Source organism: Conger conger, chromosome 17 (genome assembly GCF_963514075.1).
Source record: "Conger conger chromosome 17, fConCon1.1, whole genome shotgun sequence".
Classification (NCBI taxonomy): domain Eukaryota; kingdom Metazoa; phylum Chordata; class Actinopteri; order Anguilliformes; family Congridae; genus Conger; species Conger conger.
This window is the reverse complement of record NC_083776.1, coordinates 7,523,401-7,544,841: the sequence shown is the minus strand read 5'-3', so window position 1 is coordinate 7,544,841 and position 21,441 is coordinate 7,523,401. Positions and strand designations below refer to the sequence as shown.

The window sequence follows — 21,441 nt, the reverse complement described above, 5'->3', positions numbered from 1 at the left end:
TTGGTGCAACACCCATGAAGAAACTCAATGACAAGAGCTCTATATTTGAAAGTTTTGTTTAAGCAGTGAGCAGTGCATGCATATCTGACTTGTGCAAAGCACACAGCACTTTTATTACCTTCTGTAGTATTATGCTGTGACTTGGATGATCAGAATAATACATCTTTTGCACTATTGTTGACAGCTTTGTTCATAAAGTGAAAAGATGAAATGCATCTTCTGCAGTATTCATGACTGTTGGCACTGATACTGCGCCCTCCATCCTGTTTCCTGTTTTCAGGTTGTTAAAGTGTCGGTATTCACACCTCACTGAGGTCACACAATCTTCACGCATCTGTCATCGAGAAAATTAGAGAAATGTCAGTTTGCGTGTGAAGTGCATTCTTGTTCGACATGTTTTTCGTGAAGCAGTTAAGAAATACCGAACTTTCATATCAGAAAGTATCCATTAAATCTTAATGGAGAATGTTGCATATACTGTATGCTACAACCTATGAATCATATAGAAGACTTGTAGTTTTCCTCAGATTTATGGTATACCTATGAGTACTTTAACAGTGAACACATTTTTTCCAAAATAAGTACTTGCTTTGAAACAATGAACATATGCAAAAATCCTTCTGTGTTTGATATGCAAAATATAAATTAATTTGAGATGCAATGGTGTCCTCGTTTGTTATTACTTGGGGTTGAAGCACTATTAAGGCTATCATTTCGGTACAAATATTGACATCGTAATATCAAGACCACTATTTGGGTACAGACGGACACGTTCTCAATTTTTTATCAGCAAATAAAAATGTAAATGAATTCTGTCTAACACATTTCTCACCACAAACCATAGCCCTTATCTGTGCCTTTTAGATTTGCCATGAGATATTTGTCAGACCTTACTATAATCTGACATACATGTATGTGTGTTACATTTTTACTTTATTACACCTGCCAGTAATTGTTCACAACAACCATCAGAATGGGGAAAAAATGTGATCTAAGTGACTTTGACTGTGGAATGATTTTTGGTGGCAGACAGGGTGGTTTGAGTATCTCAGAAACTGCTTATCTCCTGGGATACTCACAAACACTAGTCTCGAGAGTTTGCAAAAAATGGTGCAAAAAATCCTGTGAGCAGCAGTTCTGCAGACAGAAACGCATTGTTAATGAGACGTCAGAGGAGAATGGCCAGACTGGTCAAAGCTGACAGGAAATTGACAGTAATGCAAATAAACACACATTACAACAGTGGTTTGCAGAAGAGCATCTCTAAACACACAACACATCATAACTCTAAGTGGATAGGCTACTGCTGTAGAAGTCTAAAAAAATGAGTCTAATAAAGTGCTCACTGAGTGTTATAATCTTGCTAGATTTTTACAAAAAGAAAAACGTATGAACAAAATCATTCTACTCAGAAGAAAGCTCTTTGATTGTACTGGAATGATAAACATAATTCTGGTCGGTTCAAACTGAATATAACTCGCCACCTTGCCTCCTCTGGTTTCCTGTTTCTGTGCTCCCTGAACAGGGTGGCCTAAATCCTGCTGACTAGAAATGACAGATGTGTAGAAAAGCCGCCCCCCCCCAAAAAAACCCCCAAAAAAACAAATGACAGAGGTGAAGCATATGATCGTTTGCTGTACAGACATGAAAGGTGCCCGGGGTCTGTCTGAACTGGGGGTGATAACGAGGGCAGAGAAAGCTCATCCCTTTACCAGAGCAGTGAGGAAATGAGATGAGAATAAAAATAATTTTCTCCGTCATTTCAGCGACAAAAGCTGTGTGCACAGGGTTCTGTTGTTTCTCCCACTGAAGTTCTGTGACTTTCAGCACTTTAAGTCCTTTAATGTACTTTAAGTCCACTACATAACATTGTTAAACTACCATGATATAAGTTAAGTCCACTACATAACATTGTTAAACTACCATCATATATGTTAAGTCCACTATATAACATTGTTAAACTACCATCATGTACTTGAAGTCCACTAAATAAGGTTGATGTAAGCCAAGGCCACATATTACTCAAGGTGAGAGACATCAGAGAATAGTCACTGCATTCAAGCTTTATTAAAACAAAAAAGGACCACATATCACACAATTGGCACAAATCGAACATAATGTTATAAAATCTTAATTAAATATACTTTGTCAAGTGCATATGAGACATTCAGTTCTGAAAGAAAAGCGCACATGATTTACAAGCTAAGAATGTTTTTTTGTGAGCTCTCGAACACTGCAGTTTCCATTTCCATTTCCATCCGTTTCATAATGATATCCATGTATGACATACATATATATGACGCCTTAATATGACGAATTAATAAAAATTAAAAAAAACGAAAATTACATTTGTGAAACTTAATTGCTTAAGTATTATGTTCAAGTATTGACCCATTGCGGGAAAAAGTTTAATAAAAAAAAAAAATAAGTTTAATAAATTGGAATAAAGCAAAAATAGACAAAGGCGGGGACATGTTAAATGAATTTAAAAGAAGTTATACTCACATCCCCACTGCCAGGATAAAATTACTGTCACAAATCTTCCTTCTTGTTATGCAAATCTCATACATTTCAGTGCATTCTTTCTTTGAAAAGTCTGAATGAATTTCCCCAGGTGTGATAATACTGTAATCCTCTGGCAAGCTCAAGTGACTGTATGAATTTTCATATGGATTCTCAGGATGTACACGAATGATTGGATGACAGAAATAGATGCATCCTGAACGTCTGGTTTCTGGCCTGGACTGACGATGGCTCAGCGGAGCGGGCGCTGTCCGTAACGGGACCTGGCGGCGTTCGTGAGCGTTTCTGCACGTTCTGCTGAGCGCGCAGACTCGGCGATGGGCGGAGTCGGGCTCTTACCCGGGTCCCTCGGAGCGGTTGGGCCCGAGCGGCTCCTGCAGCTCCTCGGCGCCGGCCAGGCCCTGGTTGGCGGAGTGGCCGGAGAAGTGGCTCTCGCGGTTCGGCTCCGTCCTGGTCCAGTCCGCGCTGCTCAGCGCCGCCAGGCCCAGCACGGACCGCAGCTTGCGCCGGAACTCCTTGGAGGCGAAGTAGTAGATGAAGGGGTCCAGGCAGCTGTTGACGCAGCTGAGCGACAGCGACAGCTTGTAGGCCATGTAGAGCGAGTCCCCGTAGAACAGCCTTCGCACCGCGTGCGCCAGCAGCAGGACGTTGTTGGGCGTGAAGCAGACCACGAACACCGACAGCACGCAGAACGCCAGGCGCAGCGCCCTCGCCTTCTGGTTGCTCCTGCTGGTCCGGACCAGCTTGTGGATGATGCTGACGTAGCAGACCACCGTGGTGATGAAGGGGACGAGGAAGAGGACGCCGGAGAGGGTGAAGATGAAGACGGCCCAGTGGCTGACGGTGGGCAGCATGTCCTTCTTCAGGACGTCGAAGCAGGTGGTGATGTTGAGCTCCCGCACCCGGTAGGTGAGGTCGGTGCTCTGGAGCGGGGACAGGGCGGCGAGCACGATGCCCCACATGACCACGCAGCCCAGCACGGCGCACTCCCTGCGGCGCTTCAGCTCCCGGAACTGCATGGGCCGCACGATGCCCAGGTAGCGGTCCACGCTGATGGCCATCATGGTGAGGATGGAGCAGTACATGTTGGCGTAGAAGAGCACGGTCATGAAGCTGCAGAGGCCCGAGCCGTAGGGCCAGTCGTAGCCGCGCAGCTGGTAGATGATCTGCAGAGGCAGCGCCAGGCCCACGGCCAGGTCGGTCAGGGTCAGGTTGATCATGAAGATGATGGAGGGGCTTTTGGGGTGTGTGCGGAACCAGAGCAGCCACAGGGAGATGCCGTTTCCCGGGACGTTGATGAGGATGATGATGATGTACACCACGGACAGCGCTTGGCTGGCCGACCGGTCCTGGAGCATCGCCAGCGTGTCATTGTCCAGCTGAGTGATATTCTGGGTCCGGTTCATCCCGCGGCGTTCGGAGCACCGACTGGAGCCAGTGGCATACGCTGGGGGAGGAGAGCGAATAACTCTGAGCACAAAAACACACACAAAAACACGCGGGAACACACACAGGAACACATGGGATTGCACACAGAAACGCACAGGAAAAATCGTAATGGTGAAATTGCGTGAATCTGGCAGCTTAATCTCAGTGCTCAGTGATTTGTTGGGTGGTGTTTCAAAAGCCGTGGAATGAGTTCTACCTCTGGAACCCCCCTCATTCAGAAATACATAAGATATACTGACGTTCTTATCCAGAGCAACATACAACAAAGTTTATGAACCCCTTCACTTAAGTTTGATTTGAAATTTCATCCAACACAATAGTCTAAAAGTATGTTCTTTTTTTGTTGTTGTTATTTTTGGTATTTTGCAACACAATTTATATTTTCTGTGGACACACAATTACAATTGACTTAAAATGATCTAATGTGTTGGGAGAATATAGTTATTAAGAATTCATTTTTTAAGTACAAAAACCATTTTTGCATAGTGTATCAGGGGAAATATTGTTATTATAATCCTATGATCTTCTGAGCTTCATGTTTTTAAGACTTTTAAGAGCTTTACACATTATGTTGTCACTTTCTGTACAAAATGCTGCTATTTTTCCTTGATTAATGTAAAATAAGTCTAAAATGTGAAATAATATCACAGTCAGTGTGTGTTGTTCCTCTTACCTGGATTATGTGTTCGCAGTGCTGAGATTGACGTGTGAGAGACTGCGTTGTGGGTAGATCGGACCGAAAGAGAGGGCGGTATGATGTGTGTGTCTGTGGAAAGCTGGGTTTGTGAAGTGATGTGGGGCAGATCTTTTGCTTTTCTTACGAAATGACAACTTCATCTGTGCCAAAGGTTGGCCGCTGACTCACGAGCCAGACAGACACAGATTTAAACGTGTTAAATTTCAGTATTGCTCTCGATGGCTGCAGGGGGGAGGGGTGTTCAGTTGATCAATCATGCATTGGAACAGAACCTTATCATAGACCTGGGACAGATACTTTATCCAAGGCACTGGATATTAACTATATAAATAAACTGCTTTAAGTCCTTATAGTAGGAAGGCAATGTTCAGGTGCAATAAAACCTTTTTATCCGATTTCAAAGGTGCAGGCAGTGTTCCAGTCTCTGGGTTTTAGCAAAAGCTTTTTCTCTTTTTCTTTGGCCCCCTCTTTATACTTTGTAAATTGTCTTATCTTGGTACAAAACTCGCATTCATATTCATGAATATACTTTAAGAGAAATGAATGCATTGAAATGAGCAGAATGTGTAGAATGTTGTTGTGGTCTGTGTTACGGGGTCTGTGTTACGGGGTCTGTTACTGGGTGTGTGTTACGGGGTCTGTGTTACAGGGTCTGTGTTACGGGGTCTGTGTTACGGGGTGTGTGTTACGGGGTCTGTGTTACAGGGTCTGTGTTACGGGGTCTGTGTTACAGGGTGTGTGTGTTTGTGTTACGGGGTGTGTGTTACAGGGTGTGTGTGTGTGTGTGTGTGTTACGGGGTCTGTGTTACAGGGTGTGTGTTACGGGGTGTGTGTAGAATGTTGTTGTCGTCTGTGTTTATTTTAATACCCAGGGAAACATGCAATTGCCAAAGCACAAAATGAATACCACCAATAAATAAGACATTAAAAGACAGGAATGGTATTGCAACATGAATTAAACTTTCACAATTAAATATATGCCACCTGTGTAACCTCTTCCAGGTGCTTTTAACTCCCAATAATACATTCAGTGTCAATGTGTTAATCCTAAAACATTATATGAATAGAAACTCCAGTGCACACAGCTCACGGCGCCTGAGATGAAGAGAGATAAGTTGGCAGCCTGAGAGTGTAAACATCTTGTTTGAGGATACGGAAACTAGGGTAGAATTGAAAACTTTACGGGTGAAACTAGAGACCGCGATCACCGTGCCGATTCCCCAGGGCCCCATCTCTCATAACTGCACCGCTTTGAGGAACGGATGAGCGGCGAAGCGTTCGTTTACACGCGCGGCGAAGCGTTCGTTTACACGCGCGGCGAAGCGTTCGTTTACACGCGCGGCGAAGCGTTCGTTTACACGCGCGGCGAAGCGTTCGTTTAGACGCGCACTGCACTGCCAACGCCCGGGGGGCCTCCGCTGCGCTTTTGACATCAACAGAAAAAAAGTTTGCAATTGCGTCAGCCGGATGAGTGACAGCCGTTTCATCTCTTCCATCATCTGGAAACCATGGCAACCTGTTCTCAACCGCACAGCACCTGACACTGACTTCAGGAAAGGGAGGAGTGCCTTGGCCTCACTCACGTCTGCTTCCTGGAATTATGCAAAGTCGCCACTGTTTCAATAAATTAAGTTGAGTTTGAAAGAGGAGAAAGAGAGAAACTTGTTTAAAAACAATTCATTCGTATTTTGGAAAAGCAATCAATTCCTGAATCCTGGAGGGCTTTCCAAATGCAATAGGGATGGAGATTCTTACATTTTTTTAAAATGGAGATTCTTTTAATCTTTAATTCTGCTATTTAATTTGAAAGATGTGAAGTCTCCTGGCTGTTATGGTCACAGAGCACTTTTCTTCAGGCCTCAAGGCACATTTTCAACACAGTCTTCTTTCATTTTCTCTTCTTTCCATGAGAACAGTGGGGGAAAGTGCAATGGCCACAGTCTCCTATTTCAGCCTGAACTTCCCCTGTTTGAGGAAACGCTCTGTCAGGGCTGGATGCACACTCACAGATACATGGCAAAAAAACTTGTTTTATTGTATTTTATTTTATCGCCCTCCTGGTGCAAACAGCTCTTTTCGGTCAGATTTCAGTGACTTTTTAGCTTCCATCATTAAATTTGAGAGAGTCTTAATGCTTGGAGATTTTCATGTGCATGTAAATTACATCACTGACAGATTTGCTGTTAATTTTCTTAATTTCACTGAGTTGTTTAATTTTACTCAACGTGTCTGGCCCTACGCACATTAGGGGTAGTACACTAGACCTTGTTTTCACACTTGGCTTAGACATTGATAGTGTTTGCACTGAGGAGTTGCATGTCAGACCACGATGGTGTATTTTTTTTTTAATCGTTGTTTCACCGGCAGCACGGATGGTGCAGTGGGTAGCACTGCTGCCTCACAGCAAGGTCCTGGGTTTGAATCCCGGTCGACCGGGGCCTCTCTGTGTGGAGTTCTCCCCGTGTTTGCGTGGGTTTCCTCCGGGTACTCTGGTTTCCTCCCACAGTCCAAAGACATGCAGGTTAGGCTGATTGGAGATTCTAAATTGCCCGTAGGTATGAGTGTGTGAGTGAACGGTGTGTGTGCCCTGCGATGGACTGGCAACCTGTCCAGGGTGTATTCCTGCCGTTCGCCCAATGCATGCTGGGATAGGCTCCAGCCCCCCTGCGACCCTGTTCTGGATACGCGGGTTAGGAGAATGAATGAATGAATAAATGTTTAACCGGCAAGCGAGTGAAGTGCTTGCGCATGTTAAATCGTTTTCCCGCAGACAAATTCTCCACTGCTTTTGACAGTTGCGTAGGTCTAGTGCAGCCTCCGCATGTTAATGTTGACTGTTTGGTCCGCTCTTTTAACTCACGTTGCTCCGTCATTTTAGATTAAGTCGCTCCCCTGAAAACCAGATCTGTGCCCTCTGTAATTTCATCCCCCTGGTTAAATGACGATATTCGTTGTTTTAGACGCAAATGTCTGAGAGTGGGGCGCTTGTGGATTTCCAGCAAGCTCCAGGTTCATCGCAGTTCATTTCATTCAACAGCATGGTTAAGGATGCAAGGGACAAGTATTTTGCTTATCTCCTCTAGTAGGTGAAATCCAAAAGTCCTTTTTGACACAATTAATAACATCGCACCTCCTGCTGTACCTGTTTTTTCTAATAGGGACTGCAGTAATTTTCTTTCGTTTTTTGTGGACACGGTTGCTTGTCTCAGGTCTAGAGTCATCCCCTTTTCCTCCTCCCTTCCTGTATGTCCTACCCAACGGTTTATTCTGAGACCAAAATAAACCAAAATAAACCAAAATAAACCAGACCTGAATAAACCAGACCAAAATAAACTAGAATAAACCAGACCAAAATAAACTAGAATAAACCAGACCTGAATAAACCAGTATAAGCCAGTATAAACCAGACCAACATAAACCAGAATAAACCAAACCAGAATAAACCAGACCTGGGTGAAATGTGTCATTATTTTGGATTCAAATACTTTTCTGTGCTCCATGTTTCATGCCTGGTCCAAGAGGACCAGAAGGCGGGGTTTGCACGGGTTCCAGTATAGCAGCTAAGTAAAGCTTCAAAAAGTGAGGCACATTTATATTATAGGCAATGGTATGCATGCCCACAAAGATATGTGACATTATATGCTATTTATTTTACCACTAGTACACATGAGGAGATCAGTAACATGCATCAACATTATACTGAACATGCACTGTATGGTCCTTAGCGGGTATTTCTCATGGTTATGAAAAAAAACCCACGGTGTGTATTTAGTCATCCCCTTTTCCTCCTCCCTTCCTGTATGTCTTACCCAACGGTCTATTCTGAGTTGTTTTTGAGCTCTATGAAATCTTCCTCCAGCCCTTTAGACATCTTACCAACATCTATGCTTTGTTTCTAATGTTGTAAATTGTATTGGGTCTCTTAAATCAAATGTGCGCTCAAAATTGAGAAATCTTGGTGTTATCTTTGATCAGACTATGCACCTTGACAAGCACATTAAGTCTTTGTTCCGTACATGTTTTTTTCCACCTTAGAAACATTACTAAACTCAGGTCTGTTGTATCACACTCTGACCTGGTAATGAATATACATGCTTTTATCTCATCACGCCTAGACTACTGTAACTCGCTTTTTACCTGCCTCAGCAAATCATCTCTGGACCGCCCACAACTGGTCCAAAATGCTGCTGCCAGGCTGCTGACCAGGTCCAGGAGGTCATGTCTTATCACTCCTATCTTGGTGTGAAACGGGCCGCAGCAGGCTGATGGTGAAGGAGGAAGCTGGTGCACATGTCCCAACAGCGCCACCTCTGGACAGGCACAACACACTGCAGCTGGGGTGTGACTTTCTGGACTGGCATGTGAGCTGGAGCCTGCGCCTAAGGCTGTGTATAAACCAGACCAAAATAGACCAAAATAAACCAGTATAAGCCAGTATAAACCAGACCTGAATAAACCAGACAAAAATAAACCAAAATAAACCAGTATAAACCAGACCTGAATAAACCAGACCAGAATAAACCAGACCAAAATAAACTAGAATAAACCAGACCTGAATAAACCAGTATAAACCAGACCAGAATAAACCAGACCAAAATAAACCTGAATAAACCAGACCTGAATAAACCAGTATAAGCCAGTATAAACCAGACCAAAATAAACCAGAATAAACCAAACCAGAATAAACCAGACCTGGGTGAAATGTGTCATTATTTTGGATTCAAATACTTTTCTGTGCTCCATGTTTCATGCCTGGTCCAAGAGGACCAGAAGGCGGGGTTTGCACTGGTTCCAGTATAGCAGCTAAGTAAAGCTTCAAAAAGTGAGGCACATTTTATATAATATATGAATAATTATTATATTATAGGCAATGGTATGCATGCCCACAAAGATATGTGACATTATATGCTATTTATTTTACCACTAGTACACATGAGGAGATCAGTAACATGCATCAACATTATACTGAACATGCACTGTATGGTCCTTAGCGGGTATTTCTCATGGTTATGAAAAAAAACCAAAAAACCCACGGTGTGTTCTTAGTCATCCCCTTTTCCTCCTCCCTTCCTGTATGTCTTACCCAACGGTCTATTCTGAGTTGTTTTTGAGCTCTATGAAATCTTCCTCCAGCCCTTTAGACATCTTACCAACATCTATGCTTTGTTTCTAATGTTGTAAATTGTATTGGGTCTCTTAAATCAAATGTGCGCTCAAAATTGAGAAATCTTGGTGTTATCTTTGATCAGACTATGCACCTTGACAAGCACATAAGTCTTTGTTCCGTACATGTTTTTTTCCACCTTAGAAACATTACTAAACTCAGGTCTGTTGTATCACACTCTGATCTGGTAATGAATATACATGCTTTTATCTCATCACGCCTGGACTACTGTAACTCGCTTTTTACCTGCCTCAGCAAATCATCTCTGGACCGCCTACAACTGGTCCAAAATGCTGCTGCCAGGCTGCTGACCAGGTCCAGGAGGTCATGTCTTATCACTTCTATCTTGGTGTGAAACGGGCCGCAGCAGGCTGATGGTGAAGGAGGAAGCTGGTGCACATGTCCCAACAGCGCCACCTCTGGACAGGCACAACACACTGCAGCTGGGGTGTGACTTTCTGGACTGGCATGTGAGCTGGAGCCTGCGCCTAAGGCTGTGTATAAACCAGACCAAAATAGACCTGAATAAACCAGTATAAACCAGACCAGAATAAACCAGACCAAAATAAACCTGAATAAACCAGACCTGAATAAACCAGTATAAGCCAGTATAAACCAGACCAAAATAAACCAGAATAAACCAAACCAGAATAAACCAGACCTGGGTGAAATGTGTCATTATTTTGGATTCAAATACTTTTCTGTGCTCCATGTTTCATGCCTGGTCCAAGAGGACCAGAAGGCGGGGTTTGCACTGGTTCCAGTATAGCAGCTAAGTAAAGCTTCAAAAAGTGAGGCACATTTTATATAATATATGAATAATTATTATATTATAGGCAATGGTATGCATACCCACAAAGATATGTGACATTATATGCTATTTATTTTACCACTAGTACACATGAGGAGATCAGTAACATGCATCAACATTATACTGAACATGCACTGTATGGTCCTTAGCGGGTATTTCTCACGGTTATGGGAAAAAAAACAAAAAAACCCCAAGGTGTGTTCTCAGCCGATCATCTGTTTCTGCTGATCTCTGAGATCAGCAGGATACGCCACTGAGAACACAGAACTGCCGAAATTTCCACTGTCCTCGCCAAGCGCTAGTGTGTAACCGCACCTGTGTGCGGTGCCCAGGGTTCGCATGCGACAAGCAGCTGTGCCAGCACTCTAGTCTTCCTGTGTGGATGGAAAGTGACTGTTCCACTTGGATACTTAACTTTGGTCTCTTTCGCTCTGTTGTTTGTTTGTTTGTTTGTTCTTATCTTTGTTGTACAGGTAGCAGTTGAAATTGTACTTCCCTCTAGGGTCTTTCAGCGAACTTATCCCTGGTTATGGGTATGCACTTTGTTGTACGTCGCTCTGGATAAGAGCGTCTGCCAAATGCCAATAATGTAAATGTAATGTAATGTAATGTTTCTACACGGTACATTACCACACAGGTGAGTACCTGATTCGAGTTGTGTTAGAGCTAATTGTTTTGAGGATAAAGAAAAAACTTTATCACTTTGTTATGATAATGGCATTGCGTTACTATATCACACACAAGGTTTTCGGCTACAGTGAAAACTTCCTCTTTTCAACACAATTATTCCATTATTTGGGGCGGAAAAATATCCATGACAAAAGCTCGAGCTTGAATTTCAGTTCATGTGTACAGAATGTGTATGCAGAGTGCTTCTTACCTTGCTGTGAGTGTGTGTGTGAGAGTGTGTGAGAGTGTGTGAGAGTGTGTGTGTGTGTGTGTGTGTGTTTGTGTGTTCATTTTGCACGCCCCCCCTCACACAGCTCTTCCCTTGCTCTCTGTATTGCTTTTCAGAGGAACGGGCTGTTTGTGGCAAGATGTTCTGAATCGCTTCGCCACAAACAGCCTATTTCAGTCTGAGACATGAGAACGTGATTATTAACCCTTCCGAGGGGTCCGTGTGTGTGTGTGTGTGTACTCTGTGCAGCTCATGTTTTCCTTCAAACCTGTATTATACAATGTTTTTATCTGTGTTTCCTGTTCATGAGGCGCATCACTAAGCCCACACACACACACACACACAGATACAAACACACACACACACACAGATAGAGCACACACACACATACACACACACACACACACACAGTGCGCTGGCAGCGTCTGAACATCCACGTGGCTGCACCGTCCTTGTCTCGCATGCACACCCAGGTCGGACATTCTTCAGCAGATTGGCACTTGGCTATGAATGGCTCCCGGCCATGTACACTCAAACTTTGGATCATTCTACACCAGGAACCCAGAGAATGTGGGAATTTCAATCTCGACGAAGAAGGTGCGCGCACGTGTAACGGAGTATTCCGCGTCACTGCGTCTCGCCTGCGCTGCAGAGAGAGCGCTGTTTTAACAGCCGTTAAAATTTAATAAGGCACGTGTACTCACCTCGGTGATACTGTGCGCTCCCTTCACGAGGGTGAAAACCGAACCATGCGTCCCACCGCCACGTTTGACTGACTGAGCAGGAAATGATTGTGATTTTTCAGTTGTTGTCTGTTAGAAAAGAAGGAAGCGCGTCATTCTAATCTACATGTGTCAAACCCATTTCACTATAGCACTGCTCCACGGGTGTAGAATCGGGGAAAGAATCTCATTGTTTTCTGTTATAACAGTTCCATTATTTCCTTTATGATCAGATTTTACGACTGGTTTTACGTTTGGGGTCAAATTGAGTCCAACAGTTGAAATAAACACAGGAATATTGTAACAAAATATTTTTGACACGGAGTGTGTCACCTCATTGTCTCCCAAATTACTGTTTTTTTTTTAATTTAAAAAATATAAAAAATCTGTGAAAAACATGTCGTTTTAGAGCCCAAGGAACAGTAAGTGAAAGCCAAGCTTTGGGCATACAGGGAACCGTCATAACATCACTACAACGTAAAATTTACGGACCATCATAAAATATGCAATCGAAATACATTTCTCAAGCAAACTTTGTTTTGACTATATCAGAGGGGCATTTTTGTGTTGTGGTGGTAATTAATCTTCACACGAGGTGTCCGTTACTGTCCTGTGCAATGCAGGCCTGTCTCACATTGACCAGTCCATGCTACACATAATATTTTAAAAGGGGATGTGAGAGTTGAACTTTTGATTTCAGCATTATGTGTCATAACGCATTTATATATTAAAAAGGGAACAAATCATGACCTTTTATTTTTTTAAGCATAGTTCAGAAGTCTGTAGAGACTACCTGCACACCTATCATTGTGATTACCACAATGTGGTAATCACTAGGTGGCGGAGGACCATCTTATATGACTGCATCAAAGCAGTGGGTCGTCCCAGAGACCACTGTGGTATGCTGGTTAGGGTTAGGGTTAGGGTTAGGCCAAGCAAGTGTCTAATTAAGAACCATCAGTAGGCCATAGAAGTGTCTAATTAAGGACCATCAGTAGGCCATAGAAGTGTCTAATTAAGGACCATCAGTAGGCCATAGAAGTGTCTAATTAATTACCATCAGTAGGCCATAGAAGTGTCTAATTAATTACCATCAGTAGGCCATAGAAGTGTCTAATTAAGAACCATCAGTAGGCCATAGAAGTGTCTAATTAAGAACCATCAGTAGGCCATAGAAGTGTCTAATTAAGGACCATCAGTAGGCCATAGAAGTGTCTAATTAAGGACCATCAGTAGGCCATAGAAGTGTCTAATTAAGGACCATCAGTAGGCCATAGAAGTGTCTAATTAAGGACCATCAGTAGGCCATAGAAGTGTCTAATTAAGGACCATCAGAAGGCCATAGAAGTGTCTAATTAAGAACCATCAGTAGGCCATAGAAGCGTCTAATTAAGAACGATCAGCAGCTCATGAAGTACATTCCTTATTTTTCAGGTTTGAACAAGGTCCCCAGGGCCAGGGTTGAGAGACGCTGCGTTCGCACGTTAGCGCAGCGGTGCACTGTTGCAGAGAGCAGGGAGGGGAGGAGCTGTGGCGAAAGAGGCTAAAGTCAGAAACCAGCCCCACCCTGTCACCCCCCCCCCCCCCCCCGCCTCCAGCCCTGCAGCTTTCACTTCTGGCTTCTGGTCACACCGCCTGTTCTTCAGCTTCACCGCTGGTCACACCGCCTGTTCTTCAGCTTCACCGCTGGTCACACCGCCTGTTCTTCAGCTTCACCGCTGGTCACACCGCCTGTTCTTCAGCTTCACCGCTGGTCACACCGCCTGTTCTTCAGCTCCACCGCTGGTCACACCGCCTGTTCTTCAGCTTCACCGCTGGTCACACCGCCTGTTCTTCAGCTTCACCGCTGGTCACACCGCCTGTTCTTCAGCTTCACCGCTGGTCACACCGCCTGTTCTTCAGCTTCAACGCTGGTCACACCGCCTGTTCTTCAGCTTCACCGCTGGTCACACCGCCTGTTCTTCAGCTTCACCGCTGGTCACACCGCCTGTTCTTCAGCTTCACCGCTGGTCACACCGCCTGTTCTTCAGCTTCACCGCTGGTCACACCGCCTGTTCTTCAGCTTCACGCCCATTCTCACCAGCGAGCGATTTCACATGGACACGCCTCACCACTCCCCATGCCTTGCCTTGCACATTCTCACTCAAACCCCTGTGAGCGATTTCACACGGACACGCCTCACCACTCCCCATGCCTTGCCTTGCACATTCTCACCTCAAACCCCGGCGAGAGATTTCATACGGACACGCCTCGCCTTGCACATTCTCACTCAAACCCCTGTGAGCGATTTCACACGGACACACCTTGCCTTGCACATTCTCACTCAAACCCCTGTGAGCGATTTCACACGGACACGCCTCGCCTCGCCACGCCACGTCCCAGCCTCCACAGCGACGCTTGTGACGGCTGCCCTTGGCCAGGGACCCGCTGTCTTCGCGCAGTGTGGGCGCAAACAAGCAGTGGCACACCGAGGACCTTGACTAGTCGTACCAGGTGTGTAACGATTGAGATCGAGGATCCCTGGTGTAGGCCGTAGGCTCAAACGTGGGGTGTCGAAACCAGAGGTCTGAAGGGCTTGTGTCGGTATCGAAGAATCCGGAGGCACTTTTGTATAACTGTAGGTGACAGTAAATAACTCCATCAGTGATTTTCATGAAAACAAATCACGAATTGATATATTTGCAAGCATGTTTTACAGCCGAGATTAAGAACACTTTAACATCAGTAGTAGAAATGAACCACCCCATACACATATGAATTACCCATTCAACCCTTCAACCTTCAGGAAAGGAGATTAAGATGACCAACTCATTAACCTGCCGCAGTAAGAGACCAAGATGCATCACTGTGGGGCGACATGGCTCAGGCAGTGAGAGTAGTCGTCTGGCAGTCGGAGGGTTTGCCGGTTCGATCCCCCGCCCGGGCTGTGTCGAAGTGTCCCTGAGCTAGACACCTAACCCCCAAATGCTCCTGACGAGCTGGTTGGTGCCTTGCGTGGCAGCCAATCAGCGTCGGTGTGTGAGTGTGTGTACGAATGGGTGAATAGAGAAGCATCAATTGTACAGTGCTTTGGATAAAGGCGCTATATAAACGCCAACCATTTACTGTATATTACTGTATACTGTATTTAGCTAATAATAATAATAATAATAATAATAATAATAGTAATGTTAATACTCTATATTAGTTCATGACTTGTTCGTGGTACTTCAGTTATTAGTTTGTGCTTGTAATGTAACCTTATTTTATGTAATGTACAACAAAGTATTTATAGGTGTTTTGTTGCTGGTGGACCCGTGGTGGGTCTGGTGTTGTTGTGATGGAAAATTTCTTGACTGCAGTCATGAGTTTTGAGAGGAAAACCCCGGTGTTAGTGCTTCCTCTCCTGCCTCCGCTGTAGGGGACACATTTAAGCCTGAGAGGGAGTGCGGCTATACTGCATTATCCACTCTATTACACCTTATATCTGAGCTATTATACCTTATATCTGCTCTATTATACCTTATATCCACTCTATTACACCTTATATCTGCTCTATTATACCTCATATCCACTCTATTATATTTATATTATACCTTTTATCCGCTCTATTATACCTTATATCTGCTCTATTATATTTATATTATACCTTATATCCACTCTATTATACATTATATCCGCTCTATTATATTTATATTATACCTTATATGCACTCTATTATACCTTATATCCGCTCTATTATACCTTATATCCGCTCTATTATACCTTATATCCACTCTACTATACCTTATATTATACATTATATCCGCTCTATTATACATTATATCCACTCTATTATAGCTTATATCCGCTTATATAGCTTTAGTGCCAAAGATAATCACACAAATCTACTGAATGTGGGCATGTATGCATGGATGTGTATATGGGTGTATTGCCTTTTATTCTTTCTGTGAAGGACTATGAGCTTTCTGTATGAAAGGTGCAATGTTATTATTATTTAAAAATTAATATTTTATATTTCAGTCCTACTTGCCTACAAGTCTATCAAGTAATTATTCGGACAACAGGTTATGATTTTGTCACTTAGCCTTTTGGATTCCATTAAAAATCCCCAACAATGAATCCAGCAGAGTGATACTTGTGCTGCATCTCAGCACGATATATGGACTGTTTCTTGTCTAATCAAAATTCCTGGACCAGAACTAATTGTTGTGCAGTGGTTATTACTGAAGAACTTGTGAAAACCAAAGACTTTAATAAGACTGGCACTGTGACTTTAAGGTAAATATCAGCAATGCTATTTTAGCCCTTGAGGCATTTCAAAATGGATGACTATCAATTACAAGGACAAGCCATCGCACGGTCCGCCAGAAAAACACAATCGTGTACACAGAGGAATTATGGGAACAAGAGAGGTTGAGAGGAACATGACAACTACAGTTTGGCCACAGTTTTCGGCCAAAAAGGCGATTCGAGCTTCATTATGCATGTGGAAGGATCTGTCCCTGGTGTCGTTCCAGAATGTCCGATCACACTATAGCCCACCTTCAGCCCACCTTGGCCCACTTTAAGACCACTTCAGCCCACTTCAGCCCACCTGGGACAGCATTGCGGTGGAACACCTGAGATCTTCCTGATAGAGCCATCTGTTACATAACATACTGACAGGGCACTGAATGTGTGTGATTTTACAACCAGTAAAGTGAACCTACTGCTTAGTTTACCAACAAACTAGATCAAGCCTATCAAGCCTGGTCTCAAACACCCCAGTGTTTCTGCCTCACACTGTGACCACTCTCTGTGTGAAAAAATACTTCCTAATGTCTGTGTGGAATTTATTCTTCGCAAATTTCCATTTGTGCTGACCGAGCTCGCCCCAAAGAATCTCCTGTGGTTCACTTTGGGGCTTCTAAAATTCATAAAAAGAGATTCCTTGCCTTCTTAGTCTTTACTCATAACTTTAATCTTTCACACCAGGAATGAAATTGTCATTTTTGCGACTGCCCTTGTGCGCACTTTCGGCTCCCACGCACTGCCACACCAGATCCACTTTTACACATTTCCTTCCCTTGTGGGTTTTGCCCCATTTCACACATTTCATTGCAAAGTAGCTGATCTTGTGCAACAAGAGAAAGGAACAAGTGCTCTTCTGCAAGGGGCTTTGTGTACATGCACACAGTAACCCAGAATCAAAATCGTGGTCAGAAAGAAAATGAATGTTCAACAAAAGTCTGGAGAAGTGAAAATATAGCCGTGTCCACTCTTCCTCTCGGCCCGTCATGAGCCCAGCGAATAGGCGTGAGGTGTGTGCACATATTCACAAGATTCTGTGTTAATGTGCCAACGCTTTCCTGTTTGTAGTGACAGTTCTGCTTTTGACAAGCTGCAATAGCAATGAAGCAAAACGGTTCTGAGTGATCACCGCACAGCAAAACGGTTCTGAGTAATCACCGCACAGTAATCACCGCACAGCAAAACGGTTCTGAGTGATCACCGCACAGCAAAACGGTTCTGAGTAATCACCGCACAGCAAAACGGTTTTGAGTATTGAGCTTAAAATATACTCTAAGTGTGAAAGACTGATACCGAGAAGCTGTCAAGTTTGACACAAGCAGGAAAAACTACAGTGCGGAGTCCAATAACAATGAAATATACTCCATCAGGGTAAAACATACTTAATCAGAGTTTATTTAAAACGGAGAACATTGCTGTGGTGCGTGTGATGCTGGTTTTGGCTGTTTGGCTGATTTCTTTGAACTCGTCAGCAGTGGGAAGTTCCCCCAGGTCTCTGTGCTTGCTCCCATTTCTGCCAAACTGCAGTGTCTCTGTGGTGATAGAACTCTGAGTGAAAGGGACTACTTTATTCTTTCAGCAGGGAGGCGTTTTGGCTCAAACCTCCCTTGGAGGCATTCCCCTCGTCTGAGGTGTTTTCCTGGTCGCCCGCAGCGCACGAAATCTTTGCGGAAAGTTTCTGCCGAAACTCCCTCGATGCGAAGTAGTAAATGAACGGGTCGAAGCAGCAGTTGAGGCTGTTGACGCCCAGGGAGAGCTTGTAGTAGACGTACAGGCTCTTGCCCTGGGCCGTGTAGGCCATGTGGAGCATCAGCATCGTGATGTGGGGCAGGTAGCAGATGACGAAGCAAAGCACCACCACCAGGAGGAGGCGGATGGTCTGCCTCTTGGCCTGCTGAGGCGTGTCCGTGTCCCGCGACCCGTACAGCTTCCGGATGATGGCGGCGTAGCAGCCGATCAGCACGAAGAGGGGGGCGATCGTGAACAGCAGGAGGACCGTGCCGAAGTACAGGTATCCCAGGGACTCGCGGGGGAAGAGCGCCTTGGGCAGGACGTCGAAGCAGGTGGAGACGTTGAGCTGCTGCACGTGCAGCACCAGGTTGTTGTGGAGCAGGGGGAGGTGCACGGCCAGCACCACGGCCCAGATGAGCAGGCACGCGACGGCGGCCCTCCCGCCCGTGCGCCAGTGCTTGGTGCGCAGGGGGTGCACGATGCCGCAGTAGCGCTCCAGGCTGATGGCGCAGGTGGTCAGGATGGAGCAGTGCGTGTTGGCGTAGAACGCCGTGGTCACCGCGCTGCACATGGCCCGGCCGAAGGGCCAGTCGTTGCCGCGGAGGTGGTAGGCGACCTGGAAGGGGAGGGAGGCGCTGTAGAGCAGGTCGGTGAGCGACAGGTTGATGGCGAAGACGGCGGTGGCGTTTTTGTGCTTGGTGTGGCAGCAGAACAGCCAGAGCGCCACGAGGTTGCAGGGCGTGCTGAAGACGAACACCAGCAGGTACACCAGCGGGAGGCCCAGCGTCAGCACAGGGCTGTCCAGCATCTGCAGGACGCTGTCCGACACCAAGACGGAGACGTTCATCTTCCCACAGGCCTGTTCAGCTGCCGCTCGCTGCAGGGACCTGCTGAAAACACACAACGTGTGGAAAGGGATATTCACTGGAATTCAATTTCACTGGGATTCAATTTCACTGGGATTCAATTTCACTGGGATTCAATTTCACTGGAATTCAATTTCACTGGGATTCAATTTCACTGGGATTCCATTTCACTGGAATTCAATTTCACTGGGACTCAATTTCACTGGAATAAAATTTCACTGGGATTCAATTTCACTGGAATTCAATTTCACTGGGATTCAATTTCACTGGAATTCCATTTCACTGGAATTCCATTTCACTGGGATTCAATTTCACTGGAATTCAATTTCACTGGAATTCCGTTTCACTGGGATTCAATTTCACACTGGGATTCAACTTCACTGGAATTCAATTTCACTGGGATTCAATTTCACTGGGATTCAATTTCACTGGAATTCCATTTCACTGGAATTCAATTTTATTTGTTGGAGAAAATTGTTGTCGCAGAGATGCTGCACAGGGTAACAGGCGGGTAAAAAATTATGTTGTGATGTCTAAACCCCCAGAAACACATGAGGTAAAACATTTTTACTAAATCTCAGGAGGAGAACCCTGCGATAGGGGGACACTTCATCCAGGTTATTTTAACACCTAGACCTGAACACACAGTTTATATTGACTGTGACTTCTCTGCGAGTCTTGCTTCTCCATCACCCTGGCGACCTCTCAATGAGCTCAAGCGGGGAAAGTTTACATTTTTACATTTACATTTACATTTTTGTCATTTGGCAGACGCTTTTAATCCAAAGCGACTTACAAGTGCATAGGTTCTACCACAAGTCAAAGCATCACATCCATAACTAGGAAAATACACATGGAATGCTGTTCTAAAAAATGTTTTGGGTTAGACAAGGAGGATAGGGATATCAGAAAGGGGGGGCGGGGGAAATCAGGAGGGAGGACTAAGGTAGAGTTTGAAAAGGTGTGTTTTGAGTCTGCGTCGAAATAGGGGGAGGGATTCTGCTGTCCTGACAGTGGTAGGCAAGTCATTCCACCACTGAGGAACCAGAACGGAAAACAGGCGTGAACGTGCAGCTCGACCGCCAGGTGCACGTAGAGAGGGAACCATAAGGCGACCAGAGCTGGCAGACCGGAGTGGTCTAGTTGGGGAGTAGGGAGTGATCAGGGATTGTATGTAAGGTGGGGCAGTCCCCTTAGCAGCCTGAAATGCCAACACTAGGGCCTTGAATCGAATGCGTGCGAAGTGAGTGAGAAACTGAAGGTAGGGGGCAGCATATTCCTATTTTGCCCAGAGTGCCGACCTATTGTACTCCAGAGTGGACACTAGAGGGAGACAACAGCAAGGTCTCAATTGTAAGCACATCTGACAGTTTACAAATTACCGAGGGGAATTTCATACACATGTCCAAATCGCCATCAAACATCCCCTGAACACACTGAGCCATAGTCTAAGAAGCAATACAAAAATAAGTATATAATATAAGTAAAATAAAATAACATATTTGGTTTAAACCCGTGAAAAGTCACCAAGTCATTGCAAGTGTTTGCCAACCCATTACAACTATTTAACCACAAGTTTAATCTTTAAGTTTACATTTGTTCAACTTTGTTTAAAAGGTTTCTGAAATGTTTAAAAGACAACTTAAACCATCTCGCGACTCCATTCTCCAAACACACAGCGTGCGTTATCTTTCATGTGAAATTTTTGCATTATAAAAATAATACTCACCCTTGGTTTTTGTTGTGACGGTCAGTAAGTAATGTTTCCGAAGATACAACTCAAACACGTGTTGAGAAGCGCAGCCGTCTCAACATCCTGTCTGTGGCCACTGAAGAGCATCTGCTGAGGGTTCCGGAAGCTCTGCTCTAATGCTGGAGACTGAGAAATGGGAGGGTCAGAGCAGGCTGTTCTGTGCATTAGCGTTGGGGAAATGAAACGCTTATGGGGGGTTTTTTTGGCACACCCATGCGAGACAAGGCGAGATGTGTGGGTCAATCGATACTCACTGTAGACTCATAGAACTTGTGTAATGCATGTAACTGTAAATCCGGATTCATTGTAATTGCAGGGAATTGGGCAACTAGGGCTACACAATTACAACCAAATGCCTCTCAATCACCCATTCACACACACTCTGACACACACACACATACATTCACACACTCACACTCACATTCACACACACACATGCACATAACAACCAATGCACACACTCGCACACACATACATTCACACACAGACACACACACATACATTCAGACACACTGACACACACACACATACACATACATTCACACACACTGACAC

The 21,441-nt window shown here is 44.6% G+C and overlaps 3 protein-coding genes across 4 annotated transcripts in view; all 3 read right to left on the bottom strand.

The window, feature by feature from the left end:
• Positions 1-12,339, bottom strand: part of asmtl (acetylserotonin O-methyltransferase-like) — a 28,620-nt gene extending 16,281 nt beyond the window's left edge. The window contains exon 1 of the mRNA XM_061225798.1: positions 12,247-12,339. The gene's annotated coding sequence lies outside the window, so the exon portion shown is untranslated. The remainder of the gene's footprint in view (positions 1-12,246) is intronic.
• On the bottom strand, positions 2,043-12,340 carry LOC133116351 (P2Y purinoceptor 8-like). 2 transcript variants are annotated; one of them, XM_061225809.1, is made up of 3 exons: positions 10,080-10,334; positions 8,807-9,054; positions 2,043-3,970 (listed from the first exon to the last, which is right to left on the bottom strand). In XM_061225809.1, the coding sequence occupies exon 3, from the start codon at positions 3,927-3,929 to the stop codon at positions 2,859-2,861; it is 1,071 nt and encodes a 356-aa protein (XP_061081793.1). In that variant the 5' UTR covers positions 3,930-3,970; positions 8,807-9,054; positions 10,080-10,334; the 3' UTR covers positions 2,043-2,858. The 2 variants fall into 2 exon arrangements, with proteins under 2 accessions (XP_061081793.1, XP_061081792.1); XM_061225808.1 differs by lacking the exons at positions 8,807-9,054; positions 10,080-10,334 and adding an exon at positions 12,247-12,340.
• Positions 12,341-17,763: 5,423 nt separating this feature from the next.
• On the bottom strand, positions 17,764-21,102 carry LOC133116847 (P2Y purinoceptor 8-like). Its single transcript, XM_061226842.1, has 2 exons — positions 20,863-21,102; positions 17,764-19,144 (listed from the first exon to the last, which is right to left on the bottom strand). Exon 2 carries the CDS (start codon positions 19,112-19,114, stop codon positions 18,104-18,106), a length of 1,011 nt encoding a protein of 336 aa, XP_061082826.1. The 5' UTR covers positions 19,115-19,144; positions 20,863-21,102; the 3' UTR covers positions 17,764-18,103.
• Between the last annotated feature and the right edge of the window lie 339 nt (positions 21,103-21,441).

Excerpts from the sequence above, each read along its gene's own strand:
- LOC133116351 (XM_061225808.1), bottom strand. The coding sequence starts at position 3,929 with ATGAACCGGACCCAGAATATCACTCAGCTGGACAATGACACGCTGGCG.
- LOC133116847 (XM_061226842.1), bottom strand. The coding sequence starts at position 19,114 with ATGAACGTCTCCGTCTTGGTGTCGGACAGCGTCCTGCAGATGCTGGAC.